Source organism: Callithrix jacchus, chromosome 13 (genome assembly GCF_049354715.1).
Source record: "Callithrix jacchus isolate 240 chromosome 13, calJac240_pri, whole genome shotgun sequence".
NCBI classification, from domain to species: domain Eukaryota; kingdom Metazoa; phylum Chordata; class Mammalia; order Primates; family Cebidae; genus Callithrix; species Callithrix jacchus.
In genome coordinates, this window is record NC_133514.1 from 39,741,224 (window position 1) to 39,759,791 (window position 18,568).

The 18,568-nt window shown below is 45.9% G+C and overlaps 1 protein-coding gene and 1 pseudogene across 4 annotated transcripts in view; one reads left to right on the forward strand and one right to left on the reverse strand.

Annotated features, from left to right (window-relative positions):
* PLEKHA2 (pleckstrin homology domain containing A2) overlaps positions 1–18,568 on the forward strand; it is a 73,934-nt gene that overhangs the window by 4,759 nt on the left and 50,607 nt on the right. For all 4 annotated transcript variants that reach the window (XM_035270340.3, XM_035270339.3, XM_035270341.3 and 1 more), the window contains one exon: positions 11,842–12,005. In XM_035270340.3, coding sequence (XP_035126231.1) covers positions 11,865–12,005 — 141 coding nt within the window. In that variant the 5' untranslated portion in view covers positions 11,842–11,864. The remainder of the gene's footprint in view (positions 1–11,841; positions 12,006–18,568) is intronic.
* On the reverse strand, positions 9,645–9,768 carry LOC118146961 (U4 spliceosomal RNA; annotated as a pseudogene).

An 18,568-nucleotide genomic window follows, 5' to 3' on the forward strand; every position in this document is an offset into this window, starting at 1 on the left:
CACCAGAGCAAGACCCTGTCTCTAAAAAAAATTTTTTTTAATACTCAATACTAGTTATTGTCACCTGCACATCGTCCTTACCACTCCTCCTTCCCTAAATCAGAAGCACTTGTCTTTAGAGGGACACAGCTAGGCCATTTACCCTTCCCCCTCACCACTCCCCTACCCTAACCCTGACACTTTGCAAAAGGCCAGTAGGTCAGGGAAATGATGTTTTCTTTTCATTCTCTTGCTGCCCATGTATTAGTACCCTCTGGTTGATATGGTCCATTATAAAATGAAGGTTAGAGTTTCAGGACTCACAGCTGTTGTTAGGGAGCCCTACAGTGAAACTGAATTTATTGTGGGGGAACTTTCACAATTCCGAAAGTTGGAGATCTCAGCTTTTACAGGCTGTGCAGCCAGTGTGGCTGCGTGCCTGCACCCGTGCCCTTTCTGGTGATGGTCTGACGAGCCTTCAGCCCGGGGCAGGCTTTTGTTTCCCGCAGGCTCCAACAACCACATTTTCTTTGAACATAGATGAGGCTGCTGTGAAGAGAGGTCATGAGTGCCTGAAATATTTTGTTGTTTTTGGCATCATTATTGCAGTGGTATCAATTTCCAGTTACTCCTGCCTTTCACCCCCGCCCCATATTTTTAAAAAAATTCCTTCTTGAGTATCTCTTGCCCTCGACTCCAAGTTCTAGGGTCCAGTGGGGATTGGGCTATCTCAGTGTCAAGCCAGCACCCTGTCTGAACCGCCCTCATTCCTGTACATGTTTGCATTCCTCACCCTGCACTTCCTCTGGGAACTTGTGCTCAGTACATTCCCTTCTCTCGCTCTTTATTCTCCCGCCTTAGACTATTTGGAATCTGCTATCATGACAGTTTCAAAATGTGGCCATATTAGAGCAGTAGGAAGTAGAGGCTTCCACACTTCCTAAGTTATAATCTTTGACCCATTCTCAGGGGTGTATTCTCAAATAGTCATGCTTGCATTTTGCTGTTGTTTTTACTGGGCTTGTACCCTGTGAAGACTCTGTATTCTGCAAATCTAAACACATGTGAGCTCCGTTGATGTAGTCCGTATCTATTCTGGCAAATAGGTGAGTGACTGCTTCATATCTCTACACCTCAGTTCCTGTCTGCTGTATTTCATAGAGTCCTGTCTGGGATCTCTGATGTTATTTCCTGAAAAACTTTCTCCTGTTTCCCAGTTTAGCTATTTCTGCTTGGCAGGACCTCTCGCTCACTACTGACACTGCTGCCCCCAGCTTCTGCCCTGGGAGGAGTAAGGGGACCGAAGATGTATGTACCACACGCCCCACTCCTTGTCAAAAAGCACCTTTTGAATATTTTCTGGAGCAAAATCCCAGAAATTCCTTGTCCTGCCAACAGAATAATGTGAAAGAAATATCTCTAAATTTAAAAAATGAGTAATTCTTTTTTAATTTTTGAACTGAAGTTGTAGTAGATTATTTTATACTTGGGCCAATACCATTTAAGGCTTTATCTCTGTTATCACTTCCTCTTATTATTTATCTCAAAAGTGCGGGAGTAGTCAGGCAGACGAGTCTCCCATATTTCCCTCTGTTCTTTCTTCTGTCTCCAAATTATGTTAGCCATCTTCAAAATCAAGAGGGCTATTCGGCAAACCACAGCTCTCATAACGTAATAGCTTTATTGCTTTTTATATAAATAAATCTATCTGGCTGGGCACAGTGGCTCATGCCTGTAATCTCAGCACTTTGGGAGGCTGAGACCAGAGGATTACTTGAGCCTAGGAGTTTGGGACCAGCCTGGGCAACATACAAAAAATAAAAAAATTAGCTGGTTATGGTGATGCACACCTGTAGTTCCAGCCACTTGGGAGGCTGAGGTGGGAGGATCAAATGAGACTAGGAGGTGGAGGCTGCAGTGAACCATCATGGTGCCACTGTATTCCAGAATGGGCAACAGAGTGAGACCCTATCTCAAAAAAAAAATTCAATTTATTCATCTTTTCAATCATCCAGCCAGCCTCTTAATTAATTAATTAATGTGTTTTCGAGACAGGGTTTCACTTCTGTCACCCAGGCTGGAGTGCAATGGTGTGAGATCTTGACTCAGGGCAACCTCCTCCTCCTAAGCTCAAGTAATTCTCCTGCCTTAGCCGGGACTACAGGTGCACAACACCTCACCTGGCACTTATTTTCAAATGTCAGTCCTATCTCCCAAGTTTCAAGAAGGAAAACTCCAATGGGGACTCTTGTCGGGGTCCCCATTTCCTTTTCCCAGAGCACTTGTTGAGGTGTAGCCCGTGTGTTGTTGGAATAGAGGAATAGCAGCATCACCGTGGGGCTAAGTATTCTGTCGGCCGGAGGACCTGGGCTCTTCCTAAGACCAGAGAGCAAGGGCCAAACCTGCAGGAGAAAGGAGGAGAGGCGGTCAGAGGATGTTGCCAAACAAAGTAAGAAACCCAAATAGCTTGGAGGGAGCTAAAGCCCTCCGGGCTGGTGGGTGTCAGGCTCTTAGATAATTGTGAGATGTGAAATATTTATTTATTAAGTTTTGGTCTTTAAAACACCAAAAAGTTCCAAGAGAGCTATAATTTAGGCAAAGCCTTGTTTGTTTGTGGACTCTGGAGACTTGAGAAATTTATTCTCAGATTCAAAACTTATACACTTGGGTGGGAGTCTGTGTGGAATTAAATAGCTTTCTCTCCTGCTAAATAAAGTAACACATGCTCCTTGTAGAAGATTTGGAAAAATATGTACAAGTAAATGAAATTCCACTCATAGCCCATAGATAATAACTTACTATTTTGGTGACTGTATATCTAGTTTTAAAACAGCCCATATATAGGAATATAAGAATAATATTTGGGTGATTGAGAGCATATTATGCATCATTTCATTTCTTTAAAAAAAGTTACGATATGGTGTGTTTTCTCCTCATTCATTAAACATTTCCCGAAAACAGAATTTTTGAATCGTTGCATAATATTTCCTTGCAAGCATGTCCCGTTGTTTATTTAATTATTTTCTAACCAGTGTGATATTCCGGGCAGTTCCAGTTGTTTGTTACTATAAATTCTATTGCAGTTGCTATCTTTTTACTTTAATCTTTCTTTTTTTATTTTTTTCAAGACAGGGTTTCACTATGTTGGCCAGGCTGGTCTTGAACTCCTGACCTCAGGTGATCTGCCCGCCTTGGCCTCCCAAAGTGCTGGGATTACAGGTGTGAGCCGCCACGCCTGGCCTTTACTTTAATCTTTCTTTGCATCTTTGCTGATTGACTTGGGTGGAATCCTAGAAGTAGAATTACTAGGTCAAAGGGTATGAATTTTTTTTTCTTGTTACATATAAATAACTAAGTTGCTCTCCAGAAAGGTTCATACTTCTGTCCTGGCTGTATAAGAATCCTAGGAACATTTTTTTCAAGTAGACAACATCTGTTTTCAGCAGTGATCTTTCCCTCTCAGCCCCTCTAGTGCCTCTCCGTCCCATCTGGGCTATGTACTATTTTCTCAGGGTCTGGGTCTCAGCTGTCTCTTGTATTTTATGAGCCTGACAAAGTTATCCGTTGCTCAGTTCCTTGGGGCAATTTTATTCTTGGCTCGAATCTCCACTGGTGGAACCTAAGGCATGGAAATGGGCAGTAGAGAGCTATTTGGGGCAGAGATACCTCCCAGTGCCCCCCCACCCCATTTCATTCTCTGGCAGGCAGCCTTGACTCTTCCTTCTCACGAGCTGCTTCTAGTCAACTGGCGGGTGTTGGCCAGGAATCTCTCAGTTTAATTGCCATTTAACCCACTTTCTGCCACTGACCAATGGGTAATTCTGTGCAAACTCACTTTCTTTCCCCAAGTTTCACTTTTTTTTTTGAGACAGAGTTTTGCTCTTGTTACCCAGGCTGGAGTGCAATGGCGCGATCTCGGCTCACCGCAACCTCTGCCTCCTGGGTTCAGGCAATTCTCCTGCCTCAGCCTCCTGAGTAGCTGGGATTACAGGCACGTGCCACCGTGCCCAGCTAATTTTTTGTATTTTTAGTAGAGACGGGATTTCACCATGTTGACCAGGATGGTCTCGATCTCTTGACCTCGTGATCCACCCGCTTTGGTCTCCCAAAGTGCTGGGATTACAGGCTTGAGCCACCGTGCCTGGCCTCCAATTTTCACTTTTATCATTAATACTTGATTTCATTTGTAGTACATACTTAAGAACTTATATTCTATTTAGAAATCTGGATCATATGAAACTTCCCACTTTGTTTTTCTTTTTATTAAATTACTTTTTTTGTTTTTGAGATGGGGTCTTACTCTGTCACCCAGGCTGAAGTGCCATGGTGTGATCTTGGCTCACTGCAGCCTCCAATTCCAGGGCTCAAGTGATCCTCCCAAGTCAGCCTCCTGAGTAGCTGGGACCACAGGCATGCATTACCATGCCTGGCTAATTTTTGTATTTTTGGTACAGATGAGGTTTTGGCATGTTGCCCAGTCTGGTCTTGAACTCCTGGTTTCAAGTAATCTGCTCACTTCAGCCTCCCAAAGTTCTGGGATTAAAGGCATGAGCCACCAAGCCTGGCTTTAAATATGTTTTTTAGTTATTGGAATTATCTGAGGCTATTTCTTGGTTTGATTTGGCGTGTGTTTATGAGTGAGAGAGAGAAGGGGGAGAGAGAGAGAGAGAAAGAGAGAGGGAGAAAGAGAGAAGGACAGGGAGGGAGACAGAAAGAGGAATTCTGTACACACATACTCTTGATTTGCTTTTAATGAAGTCTGGGAAGGTAGATGAAATAGGAAACAAACGTTTAAAAAATGTGCAACCTCACTAGACATCATTATGTATTTGAAACTAGTAATAGTTTAAAATAATGAGAACATTCAATATACGTAAGATTATAGCGATGGTAACTATATATTGCTGGTTGCAACATAGATAAAATATTTTTAGAAAGCAATTTTGTAAAAGGACTCAAGAATTATGAAAGATTATAGCCTGGGATCTCATTGTATTATCACTTGGAATTTATTCTCTTTCCATGAGACAAAGCATGAACATATACATTTTAGCATTATGTATAATAGTGAAAAATTGGATACAGCCTCCAGTTTAATCATAGAGAAATGGTATGTAAATTATAGTAAAACCAGTCCATTAATGTTATGCAACCACTAGAAACAATGATTCTAAAGACTATGTAGCAACGTGGAAAATGCTCATGACATCATCTTCAGTTTTAAAAAGGCCAATTATGTGGATAGGGACATGAAAAAGCGTGCAAATGTGAAAATTGCTGGCTGGAGTGATTGTTAAAATAATTCCAGCATTGTTATATTATATGATTTTTGCACTGAATCCAGAAAACCCGAGGGAGGTTTGGCTAGGGAAGATAGGGAGCTGAGCAGGTTGGGTAGAGCCTTCTCTTATAGATATCCTGTGTGCTTTGTTAGCTGTGAGTCCTGAAGGCCGGGAAGCTACTTGCCAGATAGTTTCATTATGGTATGAGAGCAAAGGTGAAAGGACCATCTAGAGAGAGGGGTATCTAGAGCTCTAACCCAGCATGAACACTTTCTTTTTTTTTCTTTCTTTCTTATTTATTTATTTATTTTTAGAGATGAGGTTTCACCATGTTGGTCAGGATGGTCTCGATCTCCTGACCTCAGATGATCCACCCGCCTTGGCCTCCCAAAGTGCTGGAATTACATGCATGAGGGCTGGAGTGCAGTGACATGATCTCAGCTCACTGCAACCTCTACCTCCTGGGTTCAAGCAATTCTTCTGCCTCAGCTTCCCAAGTAGCTGGGATTACAGGTGTGCCCCACCATGCCTGGCTAATTTTTGTATTTGTAGTAGAAACAGGGTTTCACCATTTGGCCAGGCTGGTCTCAAACTCCTGAATTCAAGTGATCCGCCTGCCTCAGCCTCCCAAAGTGTTGGGATTACAGGTGTGAGTCACTGCACCTGGCCCCAGTATGAATGCTTTCCATGTTGTCCCAAGAGATGAGGGCCGGGTATTGTCAGGATGCCTACAGGCTTTCCTGGGGAACTCCTGGGATAAACCACCCTAGGTCACCCTCTGCCCAGTATTTTCACACTAGGGAACTCAGAACAAAATGAAATTTAAGGCTGGGTGTGATGGCTCATGCCTGTAATCCCAGTACTTTGGGAGGCTTGGGGCGGGAGGATTGCCTGGGCCCAAGAGTTTGAAAACAACCTGGGCAACATAGCAAGATCCCCTTCGCTACGAAGCATTAAAAAATTAGCCCTTCATGGTGGTATGCACCTGTAGTTCCAGCTACTGGGGAGGCTGAGGCAGGAGGATTGCTTGAGCCCAGGAGATGGAGGCTGTGGTGAGCTACAGTTACATCACTGCATTCCAGCCTGGGCACCAGAGTGTGACCTGGTCTCTAAAAAATAAAAACATAAAATGAAATTTAAGATAAGCGAGTTTTGCCAGGCATGGTGGCCCATGCCTGTAATCCCAGCACTTTGGGAGGCCAGGGCGGGTGGATCACCGGAGGTCAGGAACTCGAGACCAGCCTGGCCAACATGGTGCAACTGTCTCTACTAAACATACAGAAATTAGCTGGATGTAGCGACACATGCCTGTAATACCAGCTACTTGGGAGGCTGAGTGACAAGAGCAAAACTCCATCTCAAAAACAAAAAACAAAAACAAAAAAACCTATGTAACTGGAAGAGTGTTTGAGAGTTAGAAAATACTTTTTTTGTGTGTGATGGAGTCTCACTCTATTGCCAGGTTGGAATGCAGTGACGTGATCTCTGCTCACCACAACCTCCAATTCCCTGGTTCAAGCGATTCTCCTGCCTCAGCCTCCCGAGTAGCTGGGATTAGAGGCATGCACCACCATGCCTGGTTAATTTTTGTATTTTTAGTAGAGATGAGGTTTCACCATGTTGGCCAGGATGGTCTCAATCTCCTGACCTCATGATCCACCTGCCTTGGCCTCCCAAAGTGCTGGGATTACAGGTGCGAGCCACCGCGCCAGGCCAGAAAAGACATTTGGAAGCTTTGCCTTGGTCTTGGCAGGGGACTTGGGGGTGACAGCATATATATGTGCATGAAGTGGTTCCCTGTCTAAGTACCAATTACTACTAGCACTCCCCTTTCTCCCCTCCCTGGGTCATGGCTATAATAGTAGAAGCTAGGGATGAGCTGGCAGGGTTGATTTCCACACAGTCTCTGTGAAGAAGAGAAAGAGCCAGGGAAGATGTGGCAGATGATGGTGACATGGCTGAAGAGGCGAGGACAGGGGATTCGGGGGCCTGGGGCAGCTCTGTGGACCCAATCCTAGCAGCTATTGAGACAAGGTATGTACAAATGGGATCAGAATGAACTGTCAGAGGATGAGGGTTCAGGACCTGAGGTTCACGTTGTGCGCAGCATCTGAGTGTGCTGCTGCTGCGTGGGTCAGCCAGTTAGAGCCACGTTTCCGAGTGATGCTCTGTTCTCCTGCATGCTCTGTTCTCCTGCAGCCAGTCCTTCCCCCTGCCTCCCACATTCTTGATGAGCTCTGTGACTCAGCTGCTTCTCGGGACATCTGAGCAGCTGCTTTTTTTTCTAGGGATAGATCCGCAGTCAAGAGATGTTGTAACCTGAATGCTTATCTTTCCCATGGGTCTGTGAGGACCCTCTCCCACCTTGAGGCTCCTGAAACAAAATTGGACTTTGGGAAGATTGTAGAAAGAGTGCCTTCTTTAGCCCCTGACTTCAGAAAAAGACAGGCATGACCAGAGGCGGTGGCTCATGACTGTAACCCCAACACTTTCGGAGGCCGAGGTGGAGGGATCACCTGAGGTCAGGAGTTCGAGACCAGCCTGGCCAATGTGACAAAACCCATCTCTACTAAAAATACAAAAATTAGCTGGGCGTGGTGGCATGCACCTGTAATCCTAGCTACTCAGGACACTGAGGCAGGACAATCACTTGAACCTGGGGACGCGAAGGTTGCAGTGAGCCCAGATTGTGCCACTGCCCTCCAGTCTGGACAACAGAGCGAGACTCCATCTCAAAAAGAAAAAAAGAGAAAAAGACAGGCATGATGGATCCTGCAGGCTGAAAGGAGAAATTTGAAAGTTGTACACTGTGCTTACTGACTGGGCTCAGAGACAGCTTTGCTCTTCTACGGCAGCTTGTGTATTTCCTGTGATGCCTCAGGAGTAGTGATAGTTCTTGCAGCCCCTGCAAATTCTGTCTCTGTGACTGGTTGGGCATCAAGGGGGTTTGCCTGGTTTTCTTGGGGGAGCTGGGGATCATTCTGAACAGGCAGCTCTGTACCCTTCCAGAAGGCAGACCCAGCCCTTCTGGTGGGACTCCTGTTTCCCCATCACCCCGGGGAGCTGTGACTTCTCTCCAGGATATGCTCCTCCGCCCCAGCCAGCGCCAGATCGCTTCCCTTGCTGCCTTTGACCCAGTGTCTGCGGCAGGACTTCACGTTCCTCCCGTGGTGTCTGTTCCTCATTCTTGCCTGTGCCTGTCTGTATCCTGTTTCTGAATGCAAACTTGCTCCATGGTGAAACTGGAGCTGGGATGGAAGTGTTGTTCGAGGAGGCACTGGGTCTGTCCACAGGTGCTATATGGAAGGATGCTGCTTTGGGCAGGGGTGTGCCTCCCCTGGCCTCTGCTGTGCGGCAAGACGTCCTTCTTCTCTGCCGTATTTCCCAAACCTCCTCTGCCCACTGCTGATCCTTCTCACCACCTCTTTTATGGCAGCTCCTCTGACTTCTTCCATAGCTGTGCTGTTTCACCTCTGCCCTGCTTCTCCCCTGCTTTGCTCTTTATCCTTTCACAGTCAGTGGCTGTGGGATCCCCAGACACGTCTCCCTGATGTCTTTGTCTTCTGTCCCCTGACCTCATCTGTATCAAGGGATTCACGGGCCACTGGTATCCATGTATGTGTTTGGGGGACATTTGTTCCTAGGGGCTGCCTCTCAGCACTGCCCCTTGTGGGGGTGGGAGAGACCACCACCAATTGCCACCAATTGCCACACCACCAGTTGCCATCCTTACTTAGAATTGGCCTGATAGATCTGAATCTGCCTGGTGTCACCCTGTGGGAGGGTGTCTCCCTCTGGGCCTGCAGGCCTCGGGGTTAGGACTTCCACACAGGAATTTTGAGGACATAATTCAGCCCACAACAGTGACAGCAAAGTGACATAAGAGTTGCTGGGCCAGGGCTGTGACCCTACCTCAAGGATCCAGAAACCTCTTGCCTTTTAATCTCTTAGTATCTTCATGGAGCTGCAGAGGCTGTCCATTGTGGCTATTAAGCCACAAATTCCTGGCAGAATTTTCAAAAAATTTTTTAATGTTTAATTTTTGTGGGTACATAATATGTGTCTATATTTATGGGGTACATGAGATGTTTTGATACAGGCTTACAGCATGTGACAGTCACTTCATGGAAGATGGGGTATTCATCCCTCAAACGTTTATCCTTTGTGATACAAACTGTCCAGTTACACTCTTTTAGTTTTTATTTTATTTTATTTTATTGAGATAGAGTTTTGCTCTTGTTGCCCAGGCTGGAGTGCAATGGCGTGATCTTGGTTCACTGCAACGTTTGCCTCCTGGGTTTAAGAGATTCTCCTACCTCAGCCTCCAGGACATCTGGGATTACAAGCATGTGCCACTATACCCAGCTAATTTTTTAATATATATACATACATATATATACAATATATATATATTTTACTATACATATATATATATATATTTTTAAATTAGCAATAATTGCGCCTCGGATAAACCTCATTGGCTACGATACTGCCACTGCACAAAGCTATTTTTTAAATTTTTAATAGAGACGGAGTTGCACCTTGTTGCCCAAGCTGGTCTCGAACCCCTGACCTCAAGGGATCCACCCGCCTCGGGCTCCCAAAGTGCTGGGATTATAGGCATCAGCCACCACGTCCAGTCTCTTTTAATTATTTTAAAATGTACAATTAAATTATTATTGACTATAGTTATTCTGTTGTACTATCAAATAGTAGGTCTTATTCATTCTTTTGAACTTTTTTTGTAGCCATTAACTATCCCTGCCTCCTCCCCAGCCCACTACTTTTCCCAGCCTTTGGTAACCATCCTTCTACTGTCTCCATGAGTTCAATTGATTTGATTTTTGGATCCCACAAATGAGTGAGAACATGAGCTGTCTGTCTTTCGGTGGCTGGCTTCTTTCACACTTAACATAATGATCCCCAGTTCCATCCATGATGCCACAAATGCCAGGATCTTATTCTTTATTATGGCTGAATGGTACTCCATTATATATATAAGCCACATTTTCTTTATCCATTTATCTGTTGATGGCCACTTAGGTTGCTTGCAAATCTTGGCTATTGAGAACAGAGCTGCAACAGACATAGGAATGCAGATATACCTCTTCGATAGACTGATTTTGTTTCTTTGGGTATATATCCAGCACTGGGATTGCTGGATCATATGGTAGATCTATTTTTAGTTTTTTGAGGAACCTCCAACTGTTCTACAGAGTGGTTGTACTAATTTGTATTCCCACCAACAGCGTACAGAGGTTCTCTTTTCTCCTTATCCTCACCAGCATTTGTTGTTACCTGCCTTTTGGACAAAAGCCATTGTAACTGAGGTGAGATGATATCTCATTGTAGTTTTGATTTGCATTTCTCTGATGATCAGTGATGTCAAGCGCCTTTTCATATGCCTGTTTGCCATTTGTATGTGTTTTTCTTGAGAAATGTTTATTCATATCTTTTGTCTATTTTTAAGTTATATTACTAGATTTTTTTCCTATAGAGTTATTAGAGCGCTTTATATATTCTGGTTATTGATCCCTTGTCAGATGGGTAATTTGCAGATTTTCTCTCATTCTCTGGGTTTCCCCTTCACTTTGTTGATTGTTTCCTTTGCTGTGCGAAGCTTTTTAACTTGAAGTGATCCTACCTGTCCATGTTTGCTTTGGTTGCCCGTGCTTGTGGGGTATTGTTCAAGAGCCTGGCAGAATTTTATCCAGATGTTTGAATTGGAGTTTACATCCTTTCTGAGATAGTTTCTTCCATGTATAAAATTGAGTTGTGAGCCACTTCACAAGGTTTTATGCAGAGCAATGATAATAGCTGCTGTTGAGGAAGTACTTACTATATGCATACCATGTAATTCTCAGCCCAAGCCTTATGAGGTGTACTTTTTTTTGAGGGGGGCGGAGGTGGACTCTTGTTCTGTCACCCAGGCTGGAGTGCAGTGGCACAACTCACTGCAACCTCTGCCTTCTGGGTTCAAGCAGTTCTCCTGCCTCAGCCTCCTGAGTAACTGGGACAACAGGCACACACCATTGCCTTGCCCAGCTTATTTTTTCTGTTTTAGTAGAGACGGGGTTTCACCATGTTGCCCAGGCTGGTCTTGAACTCCTGAGCTCAGGCAATTTGCCCGCCTTGGTGTCCTGAGGTGTTAGGATTACAGGCGTGAGCCACCATGCTGGGCCCGAGGTGTACTATTATTAACCCTGTTTTACAGATGCAGAAGCTGAGGCACGTGAAGGTTAAATAATTGGTGGTCATACAGTTAACAAGTGTCCAGAACTGGAATTTGAATGCAGGCTGCTGATCTAAAGTTTGAGCTTATCTCCTCTATGGATGTAAAGTGCCCAATGCTATCCTGGGCACATAGAGCCTCGGAAAAGTGCATGGAATACGTGTGAATGCATTTTTATGGTTGTTTAATATTGAGAGTGGTTTCCAGGGTTTGTGGTGGAACATTTGGTGCCCCACGGAAGGAAGCTGGTGAGAGAGTCTCAGTTCAACTTCTGGGAAAGATTCCCGCAGGTCTTGAGGCAGAGCTGCTTTATCTTCGTTCTCATCAGCACCTCCCTCCTGCACGCAGGGTGATGTGAGCAGAGCCCAGGAATGCCTTATGTGGATCGGCAGAACCGAATCTGTGGGTTTCTGGACATCGAGGAGCATGAGAACAGCGGCAAGTTTCTGCGGAGGTACTTCATTCTGGACACCCAGGCCAACTGCCTCCTCTGGTACATGGACAACCCCCAGGTGAGATTCTCGGGTCAATGGGAAGGGGTGGGGTGACTGGGTGCCCATCACTGCGCCAGAGGAATACACACGGGGTTAGCCTCCAGCCCTAGGCTCATGAGTAACACAACCTGAGGATCAGCAGGGAGGGGTCAGCTCTACAACACACACACACACACACACAAACACACACACACACACACACGAACATTCATGTGCACATACACCACACACATTCCCCATACACACATACCACACACACACACGTGAACATTCATGCACACATACACCACACACACACCCCATACACACATGCCACACAGATACACAGACACACACATAGGAACATTCATGCACACATGTACCACACACACCCCATACACACATACCACACACACATGTGAACATTCATGCACAACACCCATACACAGGCACACACACACACATGAACATTCATGCACACATGCACCACACACATACCCCATACACACATACCACACAGACACACACACCTCATACACATGCATCTCATGCACACACACCACACATACCATACAAACATCACACATACACACATGCACACACCATATACACACTACACAGGCACATGCATACACCGCATGCACATACCACACATGACACACACCATACACACATATATACACATACATATGCAGGCATGCACATACATACACCCTATACACACACATCACAACCATACACACACCAGACAAACCATACACACACACACACCCATACACACACACCACACCCACATACACACACACCACAACACACACAGAGACACACACACACACACCCATACACGCACACACACCGACACATACCACATGCGCATATACCCCATGTACACACAGACACATACATGCACACACACAGACATACCATAGGAATACACACATACACACACATACCATACACACCACACACACACGCAGAAACCCATCTCAGATCTTAGCTTGGAGAGAAGGACACTCTCCTGACCCTGGCATCTGGTGTCTGCTCTCTTGCATGGAGGCCAGCCAGGATCTGCCTGTGAGATCCAAGTCCTGCATCCAGGCTCCAAGGCATGGCTTGTTTCCTGTCACTTCTCTCTAGGGCTGTGGCCTGTGGCTGCTCCTGCTCTTCTAGTCTGGGGGCCCCTCCCCAGCAGAGAATGTGACCTGCTTCCCTGAGCCGGACGCACGTTGGACTTCTTTGGTCTCCTGACTCAGGAAGTCCTAGAGTCCTGGATTGGAGGTGCCCTTGGAGGTTACCCAGTTTTGCTTCCTCATGGTGCAGATGAGAAGAGAGCCTCAGACACTGCACTGGTTGTAGTCAAGGACGTGGCCAGAATTAGGTGACTTGCTGAGCATCTTGCAGAGGTCAGGCACAAAGATGGGGGCTACCTACCTTTGATTACTATGTCTGGGAGTCCCTGGAGTCATCTCCGCTCTGGGAACAAGTTGCTTCACCCTGATTTGGGATCTCAAGGCTTTTCTTATTCTGGCCCTGAGTGCTGCTAGCTCTTTCCCTCCCCCACCCTTGAGCAATTTGGTGGAATGGGCCTGCAAACACTGGCATGGCCTCTGAACAGCAAGATCATAGGTTGTGGCTGTGTTGGGATGTAGAGGGGTGTGAGGTCTGGGATTTGGCTTTGGTTCTGAGGTTTGGGAAGAGGAAATTCTGAATGTCCCGGGGATGGAGTTGTGCTTTAAGATGTATTGTAGAAAACGAGTATGTGAATCTCTAGGTCACTGTCCAGAGACTAATCATCTAGTGGCTGTGGGCATTTGAGAAAGACAGTATAGATGCGGAAAACATACTCAGAAAGTCAGCTGCTGCTAATTGCCTTCTCCAGGAAAGATTAACCCTAAGTGTGACTGAGCCCTGTGTTTCACCCTGCAGCCCTGATAAACCTGTTGCTTATTTTCATTTGAAGTGCTGAGTGTTCAGAATAAACCCTTTCTAGGCACACTGTGACACCCTCAGCTCAGCCTGGAATGCTGCTATTTGTCATGTAATGGGCCTAGTTTGCCTTCAGGCCCTGCGATATCATTTTCCCTTCCTTTGCTCTTTTCTCTTTTTTTTGAGACAGAGACTCACTCTGTCACCCAGGCTGGAGTGCAGTGGAACGATCTTGGCCCACTGCAACTTCTGCTTCCTGGATTCAAGTGATTCTCCTGCCTCAGCCTCCTGAGTAACTGGGATTACTAGCACGTACTATCGTGCCCAGCTAATTTTTGTTATTTTTGGTAGAGACTGGGTTTTACCATGTTGGCCAGGCTGGTCTTGAACACCTGACCTCAAATGATTTGCCAAAGTGCTGGGATTATAGGCTTGACCACCATGCCCAGCCTTTTTTTTTTTTTTTAATTTGGCGTCTTAGTTGCCCAGGCTGGATTGCAATGATGCAGTCATAGCTCACTGCAGCCTCAAACTCCTGGGCTCAAGGGATCCTCCCACCTCAGCCTCCCATGTAGCTGGGACTACAGGTATGTGCCACCACACTGGGCTAATTATTTTTATTTTTTGTAGAGATTCGGGGTGGGGGGTTCTTACTATGTTGACCAGGCTGGTCTCAAACTCCTGGTTTCAAGTAATGCTCCTACTTTGGCCGGAGTTAAGTCTTTGTTGCCAGTAGACTTGGCTTTGGGCACACCAGAGATGAGCCCTGGGTAACTTATGGGTCTTCAAATTCGTTCTTCATTCTCCTTCTTTGTGTACTTCCTCCCACTCACCTGCCATCTGAGCACAAGTCATTCGAATGGATTTTTGTCTTGATTTACCTGCTTCATGCCATGCTTTCCCACTACGGCTCTGCTTCACTCAAATTGACTTGCTTGGGGAACCCTATCTGGGTGTTGCCAGCTGCCTCCCTGGAGAGTTGGATCTTTCCTCATACCATGGGTCACAGACTGAGACTTGTGCTGTCAGCGGCAAATCACCCAGGACCACAGTGACACCGTCTTGGAACTTGAATATTGACAGTTGTTAGGATTCCCCTCACTCTGATTTGATTGTCGCTGGGGACCAGAACCTGCGCTAAGCCTAGATGCTGTGCCTCGACTGCCTTTTAGACTCTCTGGGGTCAGCCTCCGTAGCAGGTTCCCCCAGCCAGGTCAGGCCCTTACTCTTTCCTGCCAGCTGAGATCTCAGAGTGTTTTGTGGTAGAAGCTTCTTCGAGTTTGAATTACCAGGTAGAACTCACTAGTGGCCCACTACTGGGGATTCTCTACGTTTTCCCGGGAAGCAGTAGAGCTTACCTGGCTTGGCATATTCTTGAAAAAGGAGAGTCTTGCTATGATACCAAAATAGTTCAGGACATTTTACTTCTTCTGTGGTTAGGTTATTTCTTTGCCGTGTGAATGGCCAAACAGCCACTCCAGATTTAAATGTGGGTGTTTCAGGTAAGTTATAAAATGGTATTAGTGAGCATTTATTACTATGTGCCAAGCACACTTCATTGGGTTTTTATTTCATTCTGACAACAAGTCTAATTGGTAGGTATTATTGTTCTCATTCTGAAGATGAGGTAGGTGAGGCTGGCAGGGGAAGAATTTGCCTGTGGTTACATGATAAGAAAGTGGCACAGCTGAGATTCTAACCCTGGCAGTCTAACGCTAGTGCCCCTGCTATTATTGCTGATAATGAGACAGGCATCTAAGGGTGGCTTGGGAGAACTCAGTTTCTGATTAAGAAAGAGAAACCTGAGGACTCTCAGGGCTGGGAGGTCCTAGAAGGTAGGGCACTCATGTGGCTTAGTTTTTGATCATAGTGTCCAGCATTTAATAAATATGTGTTCATTGAATGAATGAATGAATGAATGAACTAAAGAGGGCCGGGGAAGGAAGTGGTTAGAAGTCAGGTCCTTAGGGAATGTGGAGTGCCCAACATTGCTTTCCTGAGTCTGGGGATAGGACCAAAATGTAATGGAAGCTCTATAGAAAGAGGCATCCTGGGGATTTTGATCTGGGGGATTTGGATCCATTCTTACGAAGAGAGGCATTGAGAACCATGTGTGGTCGTTGAACATCTTTATGTGATAGGAAAAAGGAGACCCCTGATAATGTTTTCTTAGTTGTTTACTAGGCAGTAATAAGCAGAAGATTTTTGGACCCAGGTCTCCGATCTTTGTGTGTTGAAGCCCCCTGGTTATCTGGCGTTCACTGAGCCTAAATCTGCTACTGCTGCTGCTACTTCTGTTATTACTAATTGCAACTTATATTTACTAAGTGGTTGTCATGTACCAGCCATGGTATGAAATGCTTTGAACCTCTCAATGATCCCGGGGCCCAGGGTCTGCTGTCCCTCTTTGCTCCTGGTTGCGCAGGTGGTAAACGCAGAGCTGGAGCCAGGTCCACCTGACTCGGGTGTGCAGACTCCCTTTGTCTGTCTCCCCTACTGACGTCTGTGCTCAGCCCTGTGCAAGGTCCTATAGATGATGTGGAAAATGAGGCCTTTGCCACCAGGACGCTTCAGGCTTTGTTGCAGAGAGGAAAACAACACACAGAAAACCATGGTGCTAATAATCCTGGCATATCATTATAACAGGGTGGCATGTTATTAAGTGCCAGTGTCAATGCCTGGATGCCAGTATTTGGGATGAAAGAGAAGGGGTTGCCATTTTCCTTTGCCGCCACCCGGAAGGGAACGATGTAAGGCTTGGAGTCTCATATGGAAAGTTCTCAGGCTGGGGAGATAGGAGATAAAGGTTGCAATCTTGGCTCTGCCAATAAGTTGATTTACATCTTAGGCAAGTCATTTATCCTGTGGAGTGTGGGCACTCTAGGTGATCCTTCCACCACCACACCAGGCTAATTTTTGTGTTTTAGTAGAGATGGGGTTTCACCACGTTGGTCAGGCTGGTCTCCAGCTTCTGACCTTAAATGATCTGACCGCCTCGGCCTCCCAAAGTGCTGGGATTACAGGCATGAGCCACCTGGCCGATTCTCTAGGTGATCCTTAACTTGCCTTTTATCCCGTCATTTCCTGAGAACAGGAGATCCTGGAGTTCAATAGCACTATTAACATATTTACTAAATTTGTTCAGTGTGCCAGATGCTTATCTAGATACTGCTGCTACATCAGTGAACAAGACAGTCTTTGCCTTCATAGAGTTTATACCATTTTTGGGGAAATAGACAATTAAATACAAATGGGGTGGGGAGAGCTGGGGGCCCCCTTTCATAGAGGAGGTGTCACTAGATCCAGATGTTGAAGAATGTGTGAGGTTCATTTTTGCTATACATTATTCACATTTGCAGAGCATTTTGTGGGTTTTCACTTACTTTGCTTTTTATTATTTATTTATTTATTTATTTTTGAGACAGAGTCTTACTCTGTTGCCCAGAATGGAGTGCAGTGGCGTGATCTCAGCTCTCTGCAAGTTCCACCTCCCAGGTTCAAGCAATTCTCTTGCCTCAGCCTCCTGAGTAGCTGGGATTACAGGTGCGTGCCACCATACCTGGCTAATTTTTGTGTTTATTAGAGGCGGGGGTGTCATCATGTTGGCCAGGCTGGTCTCGAACTTCTGACCTCAGGTGAGCCACCCACCTCGGCCTCCAAAGTGCTGGGTTACAGGCCTGAGCTACTGCGCCTGGCCTGGTTTTCACTTACAAGATGTCATTTGATTGTTATACCCACCCTGACCCAAGCAGAGCTGAAGAAGTGGAGGAGGGCATTCTAAGTGTGGGAAACAACAGTCATTGTGGGGTAAAGGAAGGGAAATGAGCTCGCCTGGTTGGAGGGGCATTTAAGGTCAGAGTCCCCAGAAGAAGACCCTAAGACAAGGAGTCAGATGCTCAGACAAGATCTGTTGGCAAGTTCTTTGCTAAGGAAACGTTCCTGCGGGGACTGTGAAGATTGCTGGGGAAGGAGGACAGGGAAGGGAGGAGGCCAGACAAGGGTGTGAGCTCAGGTGGAAATCTGAGCAAGCCTCCTTTCACTGTGGGCCTGCAGGAGCTCTGGGTGAGTCATGCCTCAGCCTTGTCTCAGGGAGCTGGGCTTTCTTGTGCCTGCATCGGGCAGTCACTGGCTCCAGCTCTGCACATGTGGCAGAATGGCTTCCGGCAGCCCAGAGGCAGTTCTCTGAAGCAGAGCTGTGGATGCGGGCCCTGGAAGGCACAGCCAAATGGCAAAAATAAATGGAGGGAATTTGGGAGGCCAGTGGCAATGTCTGCTAGATGGGCATACAGTAGGGGTGTGTCAGGGATCAGAACACAGCATGGGCCAGGCACAGCCTTAAACGGCTGGCAGAATTTAGAATCAGGGCGGTTAAGTAATGAATCAAGGCTTCTCATTCAGGCAGTGGTGACTCTAAACTGATACAGAACAAAAACTCATTAGCTAAAAAGGACTCATATAAGTGGAAAATCTCAGTATTATTGATGATGAACACTGATTTGGCTAATGCATTTAAAAATCAATATGTTGACAAGAGCAAGCAAGCATAATTTGAAAAAATGATAGTAAGGACATTCAGCATGAGATCTACCAATTTTTTTTTTTGAGATGGAGTTTCACTCTTGTTACCCAGGCTGGAGTGCAATGGCTCGAACTCAGCTCACTATGACTTCTGCCTC